At 42.2% G+C, this 24979-nt stretch overlaps 2 protein-coding genes across 2 annotated transcripts in view; one reads left to right on the top strand and one right to left on the bottom strand.

Annotated features, from left to right (window-relative positions):
* CFAP43 (cilia and flagella associated protein 43) overlaps nucleotides 1-2733 on the top strand; it is a 368309-nt gene extending 365576 nt beyond the window's left edge. The window contains 1 exon segment of the mRNA XM_029610740.1: nucleotides 2436-2733. Within this exon segment, the coding sequence (XP_029466600.1) occupies nucleotides 2436-2608 (173 nt within the window). The 3' untranslated portion in view covers nucleotides 2609-2733.
* An 805-nt stretch (nucleotides 2734-3538) lies between these two features.
* The window catches only part of SFR1 (SWI5 dependent homologous recombination repair protein 1), a 51981-nt gene continuing 30540 nt past the window's right edge, over nucleotides 3539-24979 (bottom strand). Inside the window, exons 3-4 of the mRNA XM_029610330.1 lie at nucleotides 20844-21248; nucleotides 3539-3902 (exon numbers count right to left, since the gene is read on the bottom strand). Of these exons, the coding sequence (XP_029466190.1) occupies nucleotides 3711-3902; nucleotides 20844-21248 (597 nt within the window). The 3' untranslated portion in view covers nucleotides 3539-3710. The remainder of the gene's footprint in view (nucleotides 3903-20843; nucleotides 21249-24979) is intronic.

Raw genomic sequence — 24979 nt, 5'->3', positions numbered from 1 at the left:
TGTTATGCTGTCTATGCTCTTGCCCAGAGGCTGCTTGTTTTGCGTAGTTGCTTCAATGGAGTTTGAGTCAGTGTCAAAGTGATGCTAGAATGCGTGGTTGCTGATGCATTATTGATCGCTTCACCACTAGTATTGATGAGATTATGTGCATCGAAGCATCATGGGCCAGAGTGGGAGCAACGCAGCTCTTGCCATGTGTCGCTTTTGGGGTCGCTTGTGTAGACACGTTATGACAGCATTCCATTTCTGCTGTCAGTGCCACTCCATGATCAATGTGTTGATGCACGGTCTTCATCGACGTGGACGACATCTCTGGCCTTTTATTTTGATTTTACCTGTGGTTCCATGGAGGCTGATCTTCTGTGGGCATCTTGATGGTGAACTTTAGGTACTGGCAGGAGTGTGTCACTTGCCTTAGGGATGGCATATAACTGCCAAATGCTGATGATGCTCCCTCTCTGTCCTGCAAGGTGGCAATTTTATGTGCTCCCTGCTTTTGTGCCCATGGGGACATGCTTTCACAGTTGCGGCACGAAGGCGTGTCATGCTCCGGGCCTAGACAAATGTAACAGTAATTGTGACTGTCAGTGATGGACATTGTGGGGTAGGTTTTAAAAGGTGCACGCGGGAGTAGATTTGTTCGCACAACCCGGCGTATGTTATAAAATACAGGGTCGGCACGTGCAAGGCTGTGCAAAATCGGCAGCCTGAGCTCACCGAGCCGCGCGGCCATCCTCCGTTCCCTCCGAGGCCGCTCCGAAATCAAAGCGGCTTTGGAGGAAACTTTCCTTCTGGCCCCCACCACCTTCCCCCTCCCTTCCCCTATCTAACCCACCCCCCAGCCCTAACTAATTCCCTCCCCTACCTTTATTTTACAAGTTATGCTGTGCCGGAAGATTTGGCCCTGCCCCGGACCGCCCCCGGACCGCCCCCGAACCGTCAACCACACCCCCAGACCCGCCCCCGGACCCCCAGGCCCACCTCCAGACTGCCACCACACTCCCGGACCTCCCCCTTCTCGCCCCTTTTTCGAAGCCCCGGGACATACGCGTGCCGCCAAGCCTATGCAAAATAGGCTCGGCGCACGCAGGGCAGATTTTTTTAGGTTACGGACGTAGCCTTTGAAAATCTGCCCCATAGCCTATAAGCTTCGAGGAGTTGAACAGAGAAAAAAAAACATCCATGCTAAAGCATGGAAAAATTAAGACTGAGGAGACTGATGACCCGCTTCATGTGGGAAGTGCTGCGCAGGCGCAGCAGAGCAAAAGCGCTAAATGCTTGGAGACAGAGTCCGTAAAAGCATTGTCGGATGACATCACCCAGACAGCATGGCTAATTCAGCCTGCTTATCAATGGAAAAGTTACTGTCCTTAACAAAAGGCATGGAGATTACCACCCTTAACCAATTAGCCTTGATGTTTTTGATGCAACATTGCTCTCTGCTTCGATGGCAGAGGGAAAAGGGGGAATTAGATTTAGGCAACAGCCAACACTGGGCTCTGACTTTTATGGTCTAGGTATTAATACACGTACAATTAGGGAAAAAGTACAGGACTGCATCTGTAACCAAGTCCAAAAGCAGCACATGTTCAAGCAGCATTGTCTGAATTATCAAGAAGGCTGTTCACCCCGTAAAAATGTTGCTAGCAGTAATTTTGTTATGGGTTTGAGAGATGCTTGGTTTTGATTGTAAATATTACCCTTAATATAAGGCTTGAGGGTAACCTGCACAGAGTGGCAGTTACTACCCTAAGAAATTTGCTGGGTAAATTGGATGGATCATTTGGTCTATTTCTGCTGTTGTTACTGTGTTACCAGTTAGTCCCTGCCTGCACTTGCTATTTACTCAGTAGAGCTATAGGCTTGAATGAAACAAAAATGATTAAAATTTGTGGGCACTCTCCAATTTTATTTGGGGGGGGGGGGTATTCACAAATGAAACAAAAATAGACTCATTCATTGCATTTTACCCATTTGTTTCAAATAAATGCACATCCCTACTGGCTACCATTCTTTGGCAATTAGAACTGTATGCAAGTCCACTAGCCTACTCTGGAAATCAGGTGTAAAAAGTTTAAGAAATGGAAAAAACAGAGTGACTAAAAAATGCTGTATCACTCTCTACATGTTTCAAATCAAGCAACACGTGATTAAACGTAGTGTAGGGATTACTGTAAACTTTTCAGATGGAGGCAGATTTGAATTTCTTCAGTTGGCACTTTTAATAGATAAGGCCCAAGTCAATTCCCATAATGTTTTCTAGCAAGACTACCACGGTTTACTTAAGGACAGATTAACAAAATAACAAATAACTCTTTCATAAGTTTGATTAAAATGGGTGGCCTTCAACTTGTATGGAATTCAAATTTTAAGAGTAAATGAAAATAGTTTAAATGTTTATCTATTCCTAGCCATTTTTTTGTTTTTGTCAACAGATGCAGAACAGAGCAAGGAAAAGAATCTGAAGGATCGGTACCAGGACATTTTGCAACGAAAGAAGCTGTTAGATATTGTGAAAGTACAGGCGCAGGAGATTGCAATTCTCCGAGCAGAAGTTGAAAGACTGAGGATGAAAACGTTCCCTGTCCTTGTACAGCTGGATTATTAACTCTGTCTCACCAACATGGGTAGAAAGCTAGAATAAAGCTAGAACATGCAACTGATTTAGTCATGTGAAATGTTTTTGCTTTACAGTGAACGCAAGAAAAAGACACATTTTCTGCCCTATTTTATTTAAGGGTTTACAATTTATTTCCAATTTTTACAATTTATAAACATGTCAAATGTGTTAATTTACAGTATCCATAACTATTAAAAGTAATGTTGTGAAACCAGAAAGCTTTGGTTCCATAGCTGTAACTACTTTATAACTCCAGATCCTAGACACTTTTGCTTGCTTAGCCATACCTCTAAGGTACTGGCTTTTGCAGCACAGGCCCTTTTCTCTGTGCTTATGGCCAACAGTGATCTAATATTTACTGATGGCATAAGTAGGGTCAAAAAAAGCCTGCGCTAAACCATCTATTTTCACTGACAAGCATGCAAAAGATTAAAAATAAAAAAAAAACACAAGCAAAAACTTTAGAAGACAAAAAAAAGGCATGGAAGTCATTTAGCAGTCATACATACTGAATTCAAAGGACTTTTTCCCAAGTGATCTTCCAAAAGATGCAAAGATCATTATTTTAAAGTAAATAATAAATACCGCTTAAACGCGCCTCAGCGTTATGCAAGAATATTCATAGCTATAGCACTTGTTCAATAATATATTCTGATTTACTCAGCAAGATCTCTTCCTGCCCATTAAGGGAACTTCAAGATGACCTCCATGAGCATTGTGACAAAACACCTACAAGGGTACACTTAGCACATACGAGGTAGAGAAAATGTTATGGCAGTAGTAAAATTAGAAGTTAAGCAACAATGCTTGCAGTCAATGCCATCTTTAATATCTTCAAAAAGCTGATATAACGTCCTCCAACTGTTCAATGTGCCATATTCCTATCAGCTGAGTATACACAATTTAGCCAAAGGCAACATACTACAAGAATATTAACAAAAATAAAGCAATTACATTTCAAAGGATCAGTTTTTTTTTTTTTTTTTAAACTAGCCAAATGAAGAGGTAGCTTTTTTCTCAGGAGACACCTGCTTTCAACTTTCAGGCTCCTCTTCAATCATAATAATAAAGTTTAGTGATGATCTGGAGTTTATGGATCTATGAAGTCTTCTTCCGCTCTGTTATAATGCAGCAATTTGTCCTCCAGTCCAAAACTATCTATCAGCTGTGAAAGACTCAACTTCTTGCCATCTGTAGACAAGGCTGACTGTAGCTCATAGAGAACCTGTTGACTGCATCTCCTCCATTTCTCTGTCAAAGACTGAAGCTCCGTTAAGTCATTCTGTAACAGGGAAAGTAAAAGTAATAAAAATGTATAGCAAGACAAAGTATTTTGATTTATCTAAAGATACTTAAACCTTGAGAAAGCCTCAATCTTGAAGATGGGATTCTAGAAGGAACCATTTATTATTAATTAATAAGCCGGTAATTCAAAATGTACTAATTTTTTGGTTATTTTATTGTTACTATGTCCATTATTCCAGTGTCTTATCACATCTCATTTCCCAAACATTCTTTTTGTTATATTGTGCTTTTATACATGTGCATTCTGTTTCCTATGGAACATCATAGAAACATAGAAATGATGGCAGAAGAAGACCAATCGGTCCATCCAGTCTGCCCAGCAAGCTTCACACTTCTTTTTTCTCATACTTATCTGTTTCTCTTGGCTCTTAGTAACCTTAGGTTCTATTTCCCTTTCACCCCCACTATTAATGTAGAGAGCAGTGATGGAGCTGCTTCCAAGTGAAATGTTAAGTTTGATTTGTTGGGTAACCGGCAGCATAGCTCTCTGCCGTTGAAGCAGAGATATGTGTGAAGTATTAGTTTTTCTTCTCCCCTGCTGTTGAAGCAGGGAGCTATGCTGGATATGCATTGAAAGTGAAGTATACCTTGAAAGTCACATTAACTATCAAATATTGAAAAGCCAAATATTGAAAATATTGAAAAGCCAAATATTGAAAAGCCAAAAGATAATGAATAAGTTGCATGGTTTAACTGAATAGTTACACATATGGATCACTTGTGTGTTCTGTTACCTTTAAAAGGGCAGCACAAAGAATTAGACATCTCGGTTTACGATCCTCTACCAATACAAGGAGACAGCACACGATATCAGCAAATTTGTTCTCTGACAGCTTCTCAGTATTTTTTATATAAATTGGAAAACAACAAATTCTCCCTACTCCTACCCATCCTGCCCCTAACTATCTTTATTCAGATTTATGGATCACCTGAAACAGAACACTAGGTGATGTAAAAGCAAAACAAGCATAAACAAAATTACAAACAGTCACAAACACATAAAATACATAGATTGGGACCAGCTCCATTAAGACTCACAGAAAAGAAATGACTCAGATGAGATCCTGATGTCTAATAATATGCTTGTCTCAGGGAGCTTCTGGAAGATATCAACATCAAGCCTTCCTATCTTTGAGAACTGGTAATCAAGGCAACCCAACAAAGCTAGAACTAGACAGACTCCTTATCTCAGTGAAGATGTGCAAGGAACTTCTGTTATGTAGTGAAAAATTATGGTCAAGAACAGCATGGGAGGGCCCTTGACTGGTCTGGCAGACTAAAGGAAAGGAAATTAGTACGTAAGACAATTTCACCTTCCTTTCATCTAGACAAACCGGTCCAGATACCTGGTAGCGCCCAAACCATCCCTCAAACTGGGTAGGAGATTGCCAGTGCCAAACACGGCATCCACGCAAATCCAGGTAGTAATGCTTAATGAAAGAGGGTAAGGACGTTCAAGTAGTCACCCTGTACATCTCTATTCATGACAAGGCCAGTTTTCTAGTTGAATGTGCTCCCAGTCCTCCAGAAAACAACACCTCTTTAGCAATATATGCTGCACTGATCGTTTCCTTAAGCTAATGTGCTACTGAAGCCCTTGAAGCTGCTCTCTTTCTGTTGGCCACTGAACAGGACAACTAAGTGGTCAGACCTTCTAAAGGGATCAGCTGCATTCAGATATCACAGAAGAATCATGCACACATCAAATTGATGGAGTTCCTTATATTGTTCCGATGAGGTTTCCTTCCTAAAAGGAGGAACAAAAACCATCTAATTAAGAAGAAAGAAAAAACTACCTTTGGCATCAAGGAAGGAACCATGTATAGTGACAATGGCTCATCTGCAAACCTCAAAATAAAAAAAATTCCCAACATGAGAGCTTGCAGATCTAGAATTTTTCTTGCCAAATACCACCAAAAATATGATCTTATGAGTAAAATAACTCCTTTGAGAGGATTGAATGAGCAAGGCCTTCAATATCAAATTCAGATCCCAAAAGCAGGTCACCTCCCTCCTGGATGCCTGACATGCTTAACTCCCCTCTTAGGAAGCGCAAAACAGCTAGGGGACCTGAAATAAGTGAATCTTACAAGCTATGGCTGTATCTTGATGGAAGTGCCAGGCCCTTCTCCACATTCTCTTGCAAAAAGATCATAACTGAAGACACAGATGCTGTATAGGAACTATCCCCTTCCTCTCACAACACACTTTAAATATAGACTCTAATATAAGCCAGGAAAGTTGACCTGTTCTCTTCCTGTAAAACGAATTGCTACGATCTTCTCTGAATATCCTCTCCTCATCAAACAAGCAATCTCATAGGCCAAACAGTGATACAAAATGGAGATGGATCATCCAGAACCACTGGTCCCTGAGGCAAGAGCCAATTGGCATGAGGGAGCTGCAAAGGATACCCTTCTTTGAGTCTCACCAAATCCACATGCCATGGATGTCTGGGCTAAGCAGGAGCTACCAATAGCACAGGTTCCACTGGCCTATTTTCTTTCAAACAATTCTATTAGCTGCCATGGAGGAAAAGCAAAGGAGCTGAACCGGTCATGGTTATGTTAGGGCATCCAGCCCCTCTGGATCCCTTTTTTCTAGCGACTAAAAAACATTTCCTTTGGAATTCCTTCTGGTAGCCATCAGGTCCATGATTAACCTTTCCCACCTGCTTACAATCAGAGCAAAGGCTGTATCTGAGAGCTCCCACTTTCCTGGATCCAATGAATGTTTGATCAAAGAGGTTGCCTGGATTTTTTGTACTCCTGCTATATGTGCTGCTCAGAGAACTTGCAAATGTTTCTCTGTCCAGTCTACTGGAAGATTCACTTCTCTGGCCACTTGAGGACTTCTTGTCCCTCCTTGGTAATTCACACATGCCGCTATCATTATCTGACCATATCCCAACAGCTTCCTCCTGTATCATTAGCAAAAACTCCAACAAGACTACTCTTATCACCCTGGTTTCCAACCAGATGATAGACAATTTGGCCCCCAAGGAAACCACGCTCCCTGAGCTACTTACCAACGTCAGTGAGTCCCCACCCCTCAGCCAGTTAGACCAGCATTAGTTGTAACTGTTATCCAGGCTGGAGACTCCTTGTTTTGTTTTCCAAATCACTACCATAATCAAAACTTGATGCAACCAAGAAACTTCCTTCCATGGCCATTAATCCAGGAATTAGATAATCTCTACACCAATTTGGCCAGATACTGCTAGTTTTCTGAATTTGTCAGATTTGAGAGCCCCTGATCATTGTGGCTTCCTGGATGGGTTCTAGACTGGTCTGGCAGAACTAAAGGGAAGGAAATTAAAATGTCAAGTTCAAATTTCACCTTCCTTATCTATCAGACCAGTCCAAAAAAATGCAATGTACCAAAGCTCCACCTAAACTGGGCAGGAGGAAGCCACAATAGCTCTCAGGACTCCTGTGTCCAAGGAGTAGCAATTCCTGGCCACACCCCACACTGAGGTCCTTACAGCATGGATGCAAGGGCACTGCCCTTCCATTTTTCTCTGGAAAGACAGGTTCTGATTCTGCCTATGAGGAGTCCTGCACCATAATCAAGTGGGCTTGACAGCCCTCTGGGATCTGCAAACTCTTACTTGAGCAGGCTGAAGTACTCATCTCCTTGATTCCTTCTGAAATCAATGCCTTAGAAACTGCTGTGCTTTAGTAAGACACATCAAAAGACCTATCCAAGAAAAAACAAACTAGTCACCTACAACAGACTTGAGAATGGCCATTGCTGTCCTAGCCTAGATTTCTCTACTTTCTCACAATCATAATGAGAAAAGCCTGATTCCGACAGAAGTGAAACACTGCCCTTACATGGGGGATAGTACTGGACTCAGAAATACCTTTTCCATTAAAATTAACAAAGGGTATCTCATGATGTAGTGAGTGAGAGCTAGAAGTGTTCCACTCCTGCTCCAAGAGTCACCTCCCTTTTCTTTTATCTTGAATTGATTTTTTTCAGCTTAAATTTAATTGAGAGACTGCTATTACCTGGCAGATACTGAAGGTGATTTTTGGTGTTTTCCTTCAAAATAGTATGGCTACAAAGATGTCAAAAAGGGAATGTGAGAAACTAAAGCCTGCAGATTCTAAAATGGCTGACACGGAGGATCCTGCTGTGTTGAAGCAGACGCCTATTACGGCTCTCATGGAAAAAGTTATAGCAGCTGGGGTGAAAGGCCTGGATCCTAATTTTGAATGGGCTTATGAAAAATGGATGAAGTGACCAATGTGGGGGGGATGCTTTCGCTAAGATAACTGAGTTGGAACAGCACATATTTGATGCACAAGATGAAATATGTTCAATGGCATCAGAGACTGCAGTGCTTAAAAAGAGAGTATGGTGCTGAGAGGAAGAGCTTGAGGGCCTTGAAAACAGGTTCTACCATAATAATTTATGGTTTATTAGCATCCCAGAATCCATGGCCGATGTGAACTTTGGGAGTTTCTTGAACTTTGGCTGCCTGGTGAGTTAAAATTGATGGAGGGTCTGAGCCCCATGAGAATTGAACATGCTCACAGAATGGGGCCTTAAACATGATACTTTAATGAGGCCTAGAGTAGTTATAGCACAGTTCCTGAATTTTGCCCATAAAATGGCTGTTCTTCAAGCTATACGTAGCAGACTCAAACCTGTTATTGAGGTTAAAGTCATTTTAATTTTCCAGGAATTTTCCAGCTGGCAGCAAGACTGTTTTCCCCAATCTGCATCAAGATCTTCAATCACCATGTGACATTTTCCCTACAGTATCTAGCCAAGCTCAAGATATTTTATGGTGGCCATACATTGCTCTATAATTCAGTCACCGAGGAAAGTGACTTCCTTAAACATCTCAACAAGGATGCTAAGAACCTTTCCGGCCCTGCTTAAAATCACAGTCTGCAGTGTGAGAGTTTCTTCTGGCATCAAAGATCTTACAAGAGAGATTTTCTCTTGAGTACTGGCACAATATTTTTTAAGCTCTGTCAACTTTCATTATATGTTGGCATGGAATCTGACTTGTTGCCAATTTTTTGGAATGTTGGGAAGATTAGTGAATTTCAATGAATATGGGGGAGTTGTGATTTATCATCTCTGGTCCTCTCTCTTTAAATTTGATAGACTATTTTTTGGGGTCCTATGAACTATGCAACAGTAAGCTTGCATGCCCAATGGATCCTTCCTTACAAAACCTATCATTCTTATGCTATCAAGGTGGGTTGTCTCAGTCTGGAGTTGTATTTTTATTTTTATGTTTTTCCACTTTTTGCAGCCTTCACCATATTAGATGTTATGATTACTTATGAAGGGATGTTTTCCAGCTGGAGAGGGAAAAAGGTTTAGGACTCTTTTAGTATATAAACATCGTTTTCATGGTTGCACACAGGTACTTTTCCTATGGAATGGGGGAAAGGTGGTGTGGCCCTGTCACATCTCTATTTAATTTCCTTCATGACTGGGGATAATGTATTTTGAGGGGTGAGTTTTGATAGGGAGAGGTGGGGGTTGGGGAGGGTTCTTTGTTATGATTTGAATGGTATCTATTTCTCTGGGAGGAGTTTTTTCTTCTCCACTTCGAATCAGCAGAGACAAGATCGTCTGGTGGGTACATGGGAGAGGTCTTAGGCTGGGAGAACTTCCTCTGGATTTTGGTGAATGTTTAACAACTCGATATTGGCAGGTTGTATCAATAAGGATCCCTGTGACGCTCTGAAGTGAGATGTGTCTCTTGGAAAGTAGCAGAATTGGGCTCACCTTCTGTGAGCTCTTGCCAGACACAGAACAGGGATTGCCATGTTGCAAGAGACACACATAAATGATGTGGGACATGAAAAGCTGATTAATAAAGGGGTTCATTCTCAACCGAAAAAAAACTGTTTCCCGTTGATAGCAGGGCTGAATTAGCCATGCTGTCATGGGAACTGTCATTCAGGGCCCAGGAGGCAGAGCTTTACCAAGCAGAGGCTAGAACTTTGCTCTCTGCGGCTGCGAGTGTGTTCCCGCGCAGGAAAGTAACAGATTCTCCTCAGTTTGTTCTTTCTGCGCGTGGGATCGCACACGGAGCTTTTTTCTCCTCAACAGATTTTCGACAATTGGATTAAAATGTCTAAAAAACAATCAGGGTTTAAACCCTGTCGATGTGAGAAAGTAATGTCGGTCACCAACGGCCACGACCGATGTTACCAGTATCACGGGCTGAATCACATTCAGAAAGACTGTGAATTTTGCATCAGAATGTCGCTGAGGGTCCAAAGACAGCGGGCCTATAAAATGAAAGAGCTCCAAGGCCTTCCAGCGCCTTCCGAGGCGCACTCTTCACCAGGGCCGTCCAAAGGTCTGGCCCCAATGCTGAAGAGAGCCGCATCGTGGGATCCTAGACCCTCCAGGCCTGGAGGTAAGGAGGAATCACGGCGTCCTAGACTTACTTCGGATCAGGGACCTGATCCAAAGACAAATTGCGCCATCCCCAAAGCGCCGTGCATTGGAATCGGGAAATGTGACGCACACGGCGCCGAAGACCACACCACAGCATCGGAACGAATCGATGTGTATGGCGCAGAAGCCGACACATACGGCACTGGGACGCAGTGCGACGCACACAGCGTCAACGTACATGGCGCCGAGGGGCCCGCAGACGGCGCCGAAGGATATGGCGCCAACGACACATGCGGCGCAAAAGTCGACACATACGGAGCATACGCCATCCCAAAAGGTACAACACCCTTTAAAACGAAGGCATGAATCTCCAAGTGTCTCTCATTCAACATCTAAGGATTCAGCACCAAACTGCTCCCACTGTTCATGGTCTTCAAAATCCAGACCTACGGGACACAAATTAAAACATAGAAGACTTTCACCGACGGGAAGAGGAACCTGTAGAGAAAAACATGGGACAACCTCTTTAGGCCATCGCCATGGAAATTCCTGCCACCATTGAAGGCATATGACGGTGATTTGGAAAGATAGTAGTTGGGACCTAAGCCCCTCGGCTTCTACTTCTCTCATACACGAGGTTCAGAACCTTCATATGAGTCGAGCACGGAGATAGTACACATTCCCTCCTCCAATGCCTCGACATCTCATAATTCCAACGAGCATAAGGAAGACAATAGGTTGCATAAGGTGCCAGGAAAGAAACACGAGCACTCTGTCCCATATAAACCACCATAGTCGTTCTCTTTGGAGCCTAACACAGGGGATACATCAATACCACCTAAGCAAACAGGTCGTTCCTCAATGCTGCCGCAAACGAAAGAAGCGTTTTTCCAACTATCTCAATCATTGGCAGGATTTTTTGAAATCCTTCAATCATCCTTCAAAATGCCTATAGAAACTTCTGTAAGTTCACCGGAAATAAGACAAGCTTCCAGAGAACCATCGGTGGAGCCTCCATCATCTCCCGTAAGACTTCGTCCAACTTCACCAGTTCAAAACCCAAAAACTCCAGTTGAATCAGTTTCCCCGCAAACTTCACCATCCTCTTCTACTGGGTACCCATCTGAGCAACCTCAGGAACCATATTCTCCTCCGGAGGACCTAATTTACCCTAAAATTTTGGAAAAAATGGGTACAATATTGCATCTGGAGCTCCAAAAGGATACTGATCCCAGAGCAGAAACTATAGGTTTCCTAAAGATTTTTGATACTCCAGGGGAGCCCACATCTCTTCCACCACAGGATGTCTTACACAACGTTTTTCAAAAATCCTGAGAAACACAGTTTTCTCTTTTGGCTGTATCAAGGAAAACGGATATAAAGTTCCGAATGCAGAAAACATCGCACTACACTACCCCAATTGCCTCATGCATCAATTGTGGTCGAATCCGCGATGCAAAGGTCTAAGAAGATGAAAACACATGCCTCTTACCCACCGGGGATGGACAACCGATGTTTAGAGGAATTTGGAAGGAAAGTTTACCAGAACGTAATGTTAAATGCCCGAATACTGCACCATAAATTCTACATGGTACAATATATGTATGAGTGCATCCAAACAACAAAAGATATGCTTACATCTACTGGAGAACAGATACCACCACCTCTCCATGATATGGAAGAATGTTCTAGACACCTTTTATGGGCCATATACGAAGGGTTTGAGACATCTTCCAGGGCGTCTGCTACAGCCATTGCAGCCCGCAGAATGGCATGGCTTCGATTGAGTGCCATTAGGAAGGATTTACATGAAGAACTTGCCAACCTCCCATGCACAGGAGACAATTTGTTCGGAGATTGCTTCCAAGAGACAGTAAATTAAAGGAGGAAGCCATTGCAGTTCAGTCCTTAACAGCGTCATCACAATTTTCTTGCACCTGCCGTTATTTCAGCTCTACTTGTAGGCAGTCGTATGCCCGCAGACCCTATAGGTCTTACCAGTCATACCGAACGCCGTCCTACCAATCATATCAGCGTCCACAAACGCAACAACAGACTCCACATCAGCAAAGGGATAAACCACGAAACCAGAGACAACCGGCCCAACAACCTGCAGCCCTGGTAAAATCAACACAATCTTTTTAGTACCTCAGCCGCCACCACAGCACCAAGCACCACCAGGCACCAAGCACCACCATACGTGCCTAGCAGCCTGGGAAAGCATAACATCAGATCAATGGGTTCTAGAGATTGTACAGCACAGTTACCAACTCCAATTTAAAAAAAAAACCCCACATTGCTCCACCTTGCAATTCGAATGCCTCAGAGGTCCCAAACACAATTTGGGGAGGAGATTGCCTTACTTCACAAACAACAAGCAATACAACTAGTTTCCCTGAAAGCCCGAAACTCAGGGTTTTATTCCCCATATTTCCTCATTCCCAAGAAATCTGGAGGCCTTCGCCCCATACTGATAATCTTCGAACATGCTCACCGACATTGCATACATTTACAAGCAACTTACCTCCCGGGAGAGCAAATACACGAGCGGACAGGCTAAGTCACATCTTTCATCTGCACAAATGGGCACTCAATCCAGACGTAGCCCACAAAACCTTCGTACAATGGGGAACACCCTCAATAGATCTCTTTGCAAAGGAACTAAACGCTCAAGTTTCCAGCTTCTACTCAATAAGACCCAGCCCGCTCAGAATCGCTCAGGATGCCTTCCTCATTCCGTGGACAAAAGGCCTCCTATATGCCTTTCCTCCCATACCACTCAACAACTCAAAAGTGCATAGCAGACAGGGCTCAACCAATACTCATAGCCCCAGCCTGGCCCAGACAGCTGTGTTACAGTTTCCTTCTACGACTGTCCATCAAAGACCCAATTCGACTACCAAATCGACCAGATCTACTGTTCCAAGAACAAGGGATGCACCTGCATCCACTGCATTCATCTCTCCATTTGACAGCATGGAGATTGAACGGCTCCTCCTAATGGAACAAGGAGTTTCTACTTCAACACAATTCATCTTGTTAGAATCCAGGAAACTCTCAACTAGAAAGAATTATAGCTATAAATGGAAACGCTACTCTACCTGCTGCATTTCCAATGGCATAGCACTATTGGACTGCTCACCTGAGCTACTCATGGATTACCTTCAAACACTATACACAGCAGGTCTAGCAACATCATCCATTAGGGTTCATCTTAGTGCCAATGGGGCATATCATAGGCCAGTTAACAATATTCCTATCTCCAATCACCCCTTGCTCTCTTGTTTCATTAAAGGGCTAAGTCACCTTCGTCCCCCGATCTCTAAACCTCCAGTTCCATGGAACCTCAACATAGTTTTAGAACAGCTCATGCTTTCTCTGTTTGAACTTATGGACTCGGCACACATGAAATATCTTAGTCTTCCTGATAGCAGTAACATCTGCACGCCGAGTCAGTGAACTACAAGCCTTAGTCCACTACGCACCATATTTATAGATTTATCACCAAAAGGTGGTTCTCAGGACTCACCCATCCTTCCTCCCAAAGGTGGTTTCTCAATTCCATCTCAATCAAGCCATAGAGTAACCCATCTTTTTCCCTAAACTCATTCTAATGATAGGGAAAAACTACTGCATACACTGGACTGCAAAAGAGCGTTAGTATACTAAAAAGAGAGAACACATTCTGATTCCCGTGCTTCTCAATTATTCGTCTCTTTCGACCCGAAATCCCCTGGTCTATCAGTGGCTAAATGCACCATCTCCAGCTGGATAGCACAATGCATCAAGTTCTGCTACGAGAAACAGAAACTACATCTACATTCTGTTCCAAAAGCTCACCAAGTCAGGGCAGTAGCTGCATCATTGGCACATGTCAAGAATGTGCAACCTGTAGAGACATTTATAAGGCAGTCACATGGTCATCGCTACATATCTTCACATTTCACTACTGCCTGGATCAACAAGCAGCCTCTGATCCGAAGATAGGACAAGCAATCCTGCAATCTCTATCCTACTGTCCACGGTGGCTGCCACATTAAGAAGATCATGCAAACATATACACATCATGGACAGCGTGATCAGGAGCTTGGGACTCCCATGACAGCATGGCTAATTCAGCCCTATCAAGAGGAAAAAGCAAGTTTGCTTACCGTAAATGGAGTTTCAGTAGATAGCAGGAGGAATTATTTATTTATTATTTATTTATTGGTTTTTATATACCGATATTCATCAATGATATCACATCGGTTTACAGAATAACAGAAAATATACGTGTGTAAAGCGTTTGACAAAGAACAAGCATGAGTAAATAGATATCATAAACGGCAACTGGGGGAGAGGGGAGAATACATACAGGAGAACTATGTACAGATTAAGAATTAGCCATGCTGACCCTCCCTCCTCCCTGGCAATCGACCGCCTATTCGGCTACGTTAAAGCTTAATCACAGACTGTTACTTTCCTGCGCGGGAACACACACGTAGCCGCAGAGAGCAAAGTTCTAGCCTCTGCTTGGTAAAGCTCCGCCTCCTGGGCCCTGAATGACAGTTCCCATGACACCATAGTTAATTCATCCTATCTACAGAAACACTGTTTACGGTAAGCAAACTTGCTTTTCTGGTCCTTATGGGTGTTTTCTTGTTGTACAGGATAAGCTTTTTGGCAAAAGTGTTGAACATAAGAACATAATATATGCCATATTGGGTCAGACCAAGGGTCCACCAAGCCCAGCATCCTGTTTCCAAGTCACAAGTACCTGGCAAGAACCCAAACATTAGATAAATCTCAAGCTACTGTTGCTTATTAATTAACAGCAGTTTATGGATTTTTCCTCTAGGAACTTATCCAAACATTTTGATATGTGTGCCTAAGTCTGAGACAAACATGGAGGCTATGATTGACCCAGAATCCTCTGCTGCCTTGGCCTGCTTGCAGTTCTGGCCATAGGAACCTTAAATGCCCTATTGACCCTAATTTGGAGAAATTCCTGGAGACATCTGGACAGCAGCTGGAGCTGTCCAAAACTTCTGATGGATGCTCATGGGGTCAAAATCTCAGGCTAATATTCCAACTACAGCAACACCCAAACAAACAACTTAAGTCTTGGAGATCTCTCTGGGGGTGAAAAAAATGAAAGGACAAAGGATTAATGGAAGATTAATGTGACCACCAGGCAATTAGGCCTTAATTTGGGAAGGGGATCAGGGTAATTTAGATCTAAATTTATCTTCTTTTTGACATGAGAAACTGTGTACGTGATACTTCCATAAGTTAACGCAATTGTACTTACTGGAGATTGCCTGTTTCATCTATAAAAAGAAAATCTCACTGATGCACAAAGAGAGACAGGGGTTAGTGCTTTGCATAAGCAGAAGTCTTGCCATCTGTATCTCCCAAGGATATGCAATAAAAAATTATTTGTTTCTACAAAATTTGGTATGGGATCCTTGTGTCCGTGGAGAAGCGCCTTAAGCATGTTTGGTGCTTAACACTTTTTTAAACCCAGTTACACTAACTGCTGTAACCACATCCTCTGGCAATGAATTCCAGAGCTTAACTATGCACTGAGTGAAAAATAATTTTCTTCAATTTGTTTTAAATGAGCTACTTGCTAACTTCATGAAGTGCCCCATAATCCTATTATCTGAGAGAGTAAATAATCTATTTACATTAACTTGTTCAAGTCCTTTCATGATTTTGTAGACCTGTGTCATATCCCCCTTCGGTCGTCTCTTTTCCAAACAGAACAGCCCTAACTTCCTTAGCCTTTCCTCATAGGGAAGCTGTTCCATGCCCCTTATCTGTACTTTCTCCAGTGCAACTATATCTTTTTGGAGATATGGCAACCAGAATTGCACATTGCACACAGTATTCAAGATGCAGTCTCACCATGGAGCGATACAGAGGCATAATAACATCCATTGTTTTATTTTCCATTCCCTTCTTAATAATTCCTAACATTGTTTGCTTTTTTTTTTTTTTTTTTATCGCCACAGCACACTGAGTTGACAATTTCAATGTATTATCCACTATAATGCCTAGATATCTTTCCTGGGTGGTAACTCCTAAGATAGATCCTAACATTCTGCAACTATAGCAAGGTTTATTTTTCCCTATATGCATCACTTTGCACTTGTACATATTAAATTTCATCTGCCATTTGGAAGTCCAATCTTCCAGTTTTGCAAGGTCCTCCTGCAATTTATCACGATCCGCTTCAGATTTAATTAATCTGCATAATTTTGTGTCATCCACAAATTTAAGTACTTCACTCATCGTATTCCTTTCCATATTTATAAATATAGTAAAAAGCACCAGTCTAAGTACAGACCCCGGAAGCACTGCACTGTTTACCTTTTCCCACTTTGAAAACTGACCATTTAATCCTAATCTCTATTTCCTATCTTTTAACCAGTTTACAATCCACAAAAGGACATCGCCTCCTATCCCATGACCTTTTAGTTTTCTTAGAAGCCTCTAATGAGGGACTTTGTTGAACGCCTTCTGAAAATCCAAATACAACACATCTACTAGTTCACCTTTGTCCTCATTTATGCATCCCTTCAAAAAAATGTACAAGATTTGTGAGGCAAGACTTCCCTTGGGTAAATCATAAGAACATGCCATACTGGGTCAGACCAAGGGTCCATCAAGCCCAGCATCCTGTTTCCAACAGTGGCCAATCCAGGCCATAAGAACCTGGCAAGTACCCAAAAACTAAGTCTATTCCATGTTACCGTTGCTAGTAATAGCAGTGGCTATTTTCTAAGTCAACTTAATTAATAGCAGGTAATGGACTTCTCCAAGAACTTATCCAATCCTTGTTTAAATACAGCTACACTAACTGCACTAACCACATCCTCTGGCAACTAATTCCAGAGTTTAATTGTGCGTTGAGTGAAAAAGAACTTTCTCCGATTAGTTTTAAATGTGCCACATGCTAACTTCATGGACTGCCCCCTAGTTTTTCTATTATCCGAAAGAGTAAATAACTTATTCGCATTAACCCGTTCTAGAGCTCTCATGATTTTAAACACCTTTATCATATCCCCCCTCAGCCATCTCTTCTCCAAGCTGAAAAGTCCTAACCTCTTTAGTCTTTCCTCATAGGTCGCTCTTCTCTGTACCTTCTCCATCGCAACTATATCTTTTTTGAGATGCAGCAACCAGAATTGTACACAGTATTTGAGGTGCGGTCTCACCATGGAGCGATACAGAGGCATTATGACATTTTCCGTTTTATTCACCATTCCCTTTCTAATAATTCCCAACATTCTGTTTGCTTTCTTGACTGCCGCAGCACACTGAACCAATGATTTCAATGTGTTATCCACGATGGCGCCCAGATCTCTTTCTTGAGTAGTAGGTCCTAATATGGAATCCAACATTGTGTAATTATAGCATGGGTTATTTTTCCCTATATGCATCACTTTGCACTTACCCACATTAAATTTCATCTACCATTTGGATGCTCAATTTTCCAGTCTCAGAAGGTCTTCCTGCAATTCAACCCAATCTGCTTGTGATTTAACTACTCTGAACAATTTTGCATCATCTGCAAAATTGATTACCTCACTCGTCCTATTTCTTTCCAGATCATTTATAAATATATTGAAAGGTATGGGTTCCAATATAGATCCCTGAGATACTCCACTGCCTACTGTTGCTTTCGTATCTGTTCTTGCCCTCGCTCCACCCTCTCTACCTTTGTGGCGACTCCCTTCGGGTCTGATGGACAGATGCTGCTGCAGCTTCTCCTCGCCGTACTTCCTGGAATCCCCGGACTGGCCTGACGCTGCGGATCCGCCATGTTCCTGATGACGTAAGGGCACGCGCGCGTGCTCCAGCGTTTGTACCGACAAGGGCGTAAGGGGGGCGTCCCCCCTTAGTGACGTCATTTGCTTCCACCTTAAAAGGTCTTTGCTTGCTACTTCAAATCGAGTTAGCAAGGGGAATTCTTTCTCCGCTGCTCTGCCTCCACCTTACCTAGGGGTACCCGCTCTTTCATCTTGATTTCAGATTGCTAAGACAGGATCCGGTATTTGCTCCACGAGGGCCTACGACCCTGAATGCTCAGAAGACTTCTTACAACTTGGAAGCAATCGCAGATGTGAACATAGTGAGTTCTATTACAGATAGGAATCGGTACTCGCTCCACGAGGACCCATGTTCCTAAATCCCTTCTCAACTCTCTTCTATATCAGAAGCTATTATATACCTTTATCTGGTGCATTACTATTATAGATTGCAGATAGGAACCGGTACTCACTCCACGAGGGCCTATGTTCCTAAAACTCTCCAAAGACTCTCTTCTATTCTATAAGCCATCTCATACCAGATACTGTGAGTTCTCATTCCAGTCTGCATATAAGAACCAGCACTCGCCTATGGCTCCTGTTCCTGAATATACTGAAGACTCTGTTGCATAGAAGCCATTACAAATATCTACAATTGTGAATGTATCATCTACTACTGGTTATGTATCCAGCATACCCTGTCTACTCACTACCTATAGTGTCTCTCTACAGCTCAGCAACCCAGAGACCGCAATTCCAGTATCAAAGGGACTTCAGCCCTGCCAGGCACATCAGCTCTCACCGGGGGGGGGGGGGGGGTAAAATAATCATACATGTGACATAATGCAAAAGACTGTGAGGCCCCCTTCTTGCTGCTGGACTGCTGCCTTCATCTTAAATCTGTTCAGTTCCTACTCCCTGCTATGGGAGTAGGAATGCATACAATTAGGGTCCTTTAAATGTATTAGTGTATTCACGATATATCTGGTAGTAACCTACAAAGGAATGATTAAACTCTTGATAAGGTGTGTGTTTCTGTTTTTTGTCCTTTCTGGATACCTTTTTAATACAAACTTCTGTTTTTTGCCTGCCCTCTGACTAGCTATTCAAATCAGACACACAAATATACTAAATACTATACCCCAATAGTTTACGTCTCCCCAATAGTTTTAAGTTCTTGATAATTTGCCAAGCAGTACTTCTTGATTCTTTTCAGTCACCAGCAAGGTGATCCTCTCCTCTCAGTGTTCCCAATCTCTTTTCAAAATACATGGCTGACCAAATCAACCTAATACCATCAAACCCCCCCCCCCCCCCCCAAAGCCTACACAGAAGGCAACAAGGAAGTCCCCTGAATGGCATCTGACCACATAAAGCAGAAGACTCCAAGAGTCAATGTGAGGGAGCACATCAAATACATGAGGAAGGAAAAGAAATGCCTGACTAGATGGCTGGTAGCTTCTGAAATGGCCCCGACCAGGACAGGTACAGATGGGCTGGAGAGGCTTCCAGCAGCCCTTAGCTGAACGTTGGTCCCTAAACTTCCAGGACTACTCCTATAGGTACAGATAATCTTAGAGAGGGTAAAACTGGAAAAGGTCAAGATTATAGTGGCCATTGCTCTGTGGAGGAGCTCCCCCAAGGGGGGAAAATAGAATCAGTCCCAGCAAGATCATTACCCAAAGTGCCCTCAAGACTCTACCTACACTCCACCAGCACCAGTATACACATCTGCATCATCTGCTGGAGAAACAGAAATACTAGAGAGCTGAAGGCAGCACCAGATCCCTATAGAGGGAGTGAAGTCAGCTTTGAGCTTTTTTCCCTCTTTCTCCATCTACTACTAGCAGTGACTAATGGCATGCTTGCAAATTAATTTTGTCAACATCACAAAAGTACAGTAGTAAAATACCATATAATCTGACAGAAATCCTTGGGAGCAGATTTTCAAAGGGATGCGTGCGCAACCCCCGAAAACCTGCCCCAAGCTCGCCCTGCGTGCGCCAAGCCTATCTTGCATAGGCTCGGCGGCGCGTGCTAGCCCTGGGACACGTGTATGTCCCGGGGCTTCAAATAAGGGGCTGGTCGGGGGCATGGCCGGGGGCATGGCAGCGGTCCATGGGTGGTCCAGGGACGGGGCTGGAGGCGTGACGGCAGTCCGGGGGCGGGGCCGAGTGCTCCGGCACAGTGGCCTGTGCCTGGGAAGGGAGCTGGCGGTGCGCGCAAGAGGCAGGCGTAACTCCACAAAATAAGGTAGGGGGGGATTTAGTTAGGGCTGGGGGGTGGGTTAGATAGGGGAAGGGAGGGAAAGGTGGGGGGGGGGACCAAAAAAAAATTTCCCTCCAAGGTCGCTCCGATTTCGGAGCGGCCTCGGAGGGAATGGAGGCAGGCTGCTCAGCTCGGCGCGCGCAGGTTGAACAATTGTGCAACACCCCCCCCCCCCCCCCCGCGCGTGCCGACCCTGGATTTTATAACATGCACGTGGCAGCGCGCGCATGTTATAAAATCGGGCGTAGATTTGTTGGCGCCAGGTTGCGCGAACAAATTTGCACCCTCGCGTAAGTTTAAAGATTTGCCACTTGCTTTTGAAAACAACCAGAAATGGTTAGCTGAAATGCTGACAAAAATTTTAAAAACTGAAAATTTTACATATACAATGCCTTCTTATGCTATCCTTGACTTTCTGCTGCACTCATGAGCACATATATTTATCTTTAAAGGAGCAAATTTTTAAAGTTTGTCACCTTTGATCTGTACATTTTAACCATTTTTAATCTTCGAAGTAGCTCTTCCTTTTCCTGGACCTGCTGTGCCAGCTTCCTTTTCTCTTCCAACAGCTCCTGTAGCTTGGGGTTAACATCCAAACAAATGGTTTGTGGAGAATTCTGCAAAGAGGTGCTAGGGGTAGAAATCCTGGAGGTTTTGTCCTGTAGTGGACTGTTTATATTAGTATCTACATCAGAACTTTTGACAAAGCTTTCCAAGTTTCCTGTAGAGCTACATCCTGGTCCTTCTATTGCCAAAGAATCCGTAGACACAGCACTATCATTTTCTTCATAGTCAATTTTAAGGCGCTTTGCCACAGTAAAATAGGAATTAAAGGAGAGTCGTGTTTTCTTTAGTCGCTCTTTAAGGGATGCACTCATAGGCTAAAGAAAAAGTGATAAAAAGATCAAAGGATTATTCTTTGTATAAGAAGTGATGCAGTAATAATTTAGTCATAAGAACTTAGGAACTTGCCATACTGGGTCAGACCAAGGGTCCAGCAAGTCTGTATCCCGTTTCCAACAGTGGCCAAACCAAGTCACAAATACCTGGCTAGATCCCAAATGACCATACAACAGAATGAGAGATGTCGCAAAATATCCACAAATAGTGAAAAAAAAATACAAATTTTGTTATAGTGACTTCATTTCATAGACAGTTATACTAATATATGAAGACATATGAAGACATGGCTATTCTGCCGAGCCTTCCCTGCCAATAGCCCAACAGCCTGATTTAGAATTATTATGCCTCCCTCCCACTCTCCATTGTAAATAGTACTTTATTTATTGTATATAGTAATCTATCTTTGTTCTCCCCCTCTTTTTTTTTTTTTCCCTCTCCCAGTTAAGGCTACCTTGTTAGAATGTAACTTTCATGCTCCTTCAAATTGTCACTTGTTATATGGTTGGTTATAGTTCTACTTTGTTCAATGTAAACTGAGTTGATTTGATCTGTATCAAGAAAGTCGGTATAGAAAAGCCTTAAATAAATAAATAAATAATATCAATACATATATAGCTTACAAAATTATCCAAAATATGTTCTGATTACAGTATTTTAACATTCATAATATACAGTCTTCTCATCATGACATAATATCAAACTCTCCTAAGAAATTCACATATATAAAACAAACCCACAAATATAAAACCCAACCTCAATCATACTACAACATACCCCATTCATACCTATTCACATTCAAATATGGTGACTTCCAAAGCATATTCTTAGTGCATAATCTCAAGGGCTCTTTGAAAGCTCTTCTCCCTCATTCAAGGGTGACATGCCCTTCTGAACTCTGCAAGATGTTTGGATCAATTGTACATGTTGATGTCTCAGTAAATCTCAATTTTGTTTGATGTTTCAAAAAAAATCCCCATCAACAGACCCTCGTTTCATCCGAGCAGGCTTCCTCAGGGAGAAATCTTCCTATAATCACAAGAATACTAGATAAACCAAACTGTTTGTCATCAAAATTCATAAAGTATAAATTATATCCTAAACACATACCTCAAAATCGAATACCCTATTCAAGAATGTTAATGGTATCACTAATGTGGCACCGAAAAGCACTTAATGCTCCACATGACTAATTCATCAACTCTTTTGAAACATCTCAACTATGAAATGGGAAGCACAAAAAAATAAATCAAAACTTGATATTTAAATAAATATTATACAAATTAAATTTGTTCTTTAAATGCTATTTACAACCTATTCATAAACAGATCAGGTAATCTGCTGCTTCACGTGCCTTCTGACCACAAAGAGCCAGGAACGCCATGTACGTCAATGATGTAAACATAAGCATATTCCACGCATTTGACATCCATTTTTAAATCTGCTAACCCAACCAACAAGAGTCTATGAATTACATGAATGCAGACCACTCTATTTCACTATTAAGACCAAACGGTGTCAATGGGCGCCAATTATAAATGAAATGTTCACACTGCCGTAATCTTCGAGACACATCACCCCCATGAGTATCATCTAATCGTTTAATTACAAAGAATCTTACATCCTCCACCGAATGTGACACTGAATTCCAATGAGATATAAGCAGGGTATATTCTTTTAATGTCCGAATACTGCTAATCTCTCTCTTAGTTTGCCCAATATTAATATAAGAACATGTGCATATCACAGCATATATAACATCTTTTTTTTTAATTATATCTTTATTAGATTTTTAAATCAAATATCCAAGAAAAACTTGGTTATAGAAAATATAATACTTTGTTAAACTTATTAATGTTGTGACCAAAGAAAATATTTGACCAAAATATAATAGGACTAAAGAACTAAATCAAACCACAACGGGAAGAGAAACAAAATAGTAAGTTATAAAAAGAAATAGCCTTATTACTCAGTTGGACCAGAGATAGGGCCCTGATAACTACCACTACCAACAGTGAGAAACACCTTGTTCATCAAAAAATGCTCCAGCTGCACTACTTTGAAGAAGACATATCTACTACCCTGATAGTTAAGAATACATTTACAAGGAAATTTCAATTGAAAAGACTCTCCTAGTTCTAGAATCCTCTGTTTCCTATCCAAAAATAATTTGTGATGTTATTGAGTATCTCAAATTACATAAAAAAAATAGAAATTTTATGACCATAGAAAAACCACTTAAATTAAAAAAAAAAAGTTACAATATTAATTGTTTATCAGATTCTTTTGGAAACTCCACTAAAAGAGTAGCTCTGTCATTAATGATAAAATCAGAATTTTCTAAAAAGTCTGTCAAATCAAAAGATTCTTCTTTCTGAATTTCTTCCTTAACCTTAATAGGGAAAAACAAATAAAATGCTTTAACCATAGAAGGAAAGGATTCCTTGGAAAGACTGAGGAGTTCCTGTAAAAATCTCCCTAGCATCTCCAAAGGAGGTACAATTGAACATCTAGGAAAATTCAGTATTCTCATATTACATCTTCTAACATGATTACCAAGATTTTCTAATCTTGGGTTGTAAAATAAGATTCTCTCTCATTATATTAGTAATTTGTTCATTATATTAGTAATTGGTTCAGAAAGGATCTTATTCTCTAAACAGTCAATTTCTCAGCATGATCTTCAATCTCCTGAGATTGATCACCAAGAGCCAAAGACATGCTTCCAACAGAGCTCAGCATAGAGTCAATCCTAGACGACAAACTAGCTTCCAGTTTTGTGATAGAAACCCACAGGGAGTCCAGCATTATAGAGGTTGGCTTGACTAGATGACTTGAAGGAGTCAATGAGCCCAATATGTCCTGGAGGTAAGCTCCCCCCTCTAGACAACAGAAGCAGTATCTTCAATTACTGAGGCCTTGTCCAGCAAACCCAACTGGCTAGGGCTCCTAACCCTGGATGGGACAGGTCCATCGGGACTAAGGGAGGTCAGCGCCTCCAAAGGAACAGAACTGTCAGGTCCAAGTTCATTGCCCGAAGCTCCTTGGCTTATAAATTGGAATGCCTCCAAAGTGGGCGGTGATATAGAGGAGGGCAGGGAAGGACCCAGAGGGAAGGTCCTAACAGAGCCTTTCCTTTTCTTACCCATTTGTTGGAGAAAACCAAAAAGAACTTTCGCTGGAAGTCAAGCTGCAAAAACCTGATAAGGGGTCCGCCACTTTAGCGTGCTAGCGGCAAGTACCAGGGAGATGATGTCAGCAAGGGGGCTCTCCCTCTACCGGCCACTTATGATGATAATTAGCAGCAGTGAAGGCACCAGATGGAAATGCCTCACAGGAAGGCTCCAGTGCTCTCGCTCCTGCAGCAGGGCGATGACGTCAGCAAGGGAGCTCTCCCTCTCCTGGCCAGTCATGATGATAATTAGCAGCAGTGCAGGCACCAGATGGAAATGTCTCACAGGAAGGCTATAGTGCTCTCTCCCCATAACACATCTTGATTTACATGAAAAATAACCCAGCAATGTGTATGAATGAGAAAGACTCCTATGGGGAAAATGTTGGATAGTTAGCACTTTATCACAAACCGAACACTCATCACACTTAATCTGTCTTCTGTCCACTTCTCGTTCCATTTAAAAATCGCTACCGTTAAATAATCTACTCTTCAAATTACGTCCCTTTCTAAATGCAAAAATTGTTTTTTCTGAAAAAA

This window comes from Rhinatrema bivittatum, chromosome 7 (genome assembly GCF_901001135.1).
Source record: "Rhinatrema bivittatum chromosome 7, aRhiBiv1.1, whole genome shotgun sequence".
NCBI lineage: Eukaryota > Metazoa > Chordata > Amphibia > Gymnophiona > Rhinatrematidae > Rhinatrema > Rhinatrema bivittatum.
The sequence above is the reverse complement of the archived record's forward strand: the minus strand, read 5'-3'. Positions and strand labels throughout refer to the sequence as shown.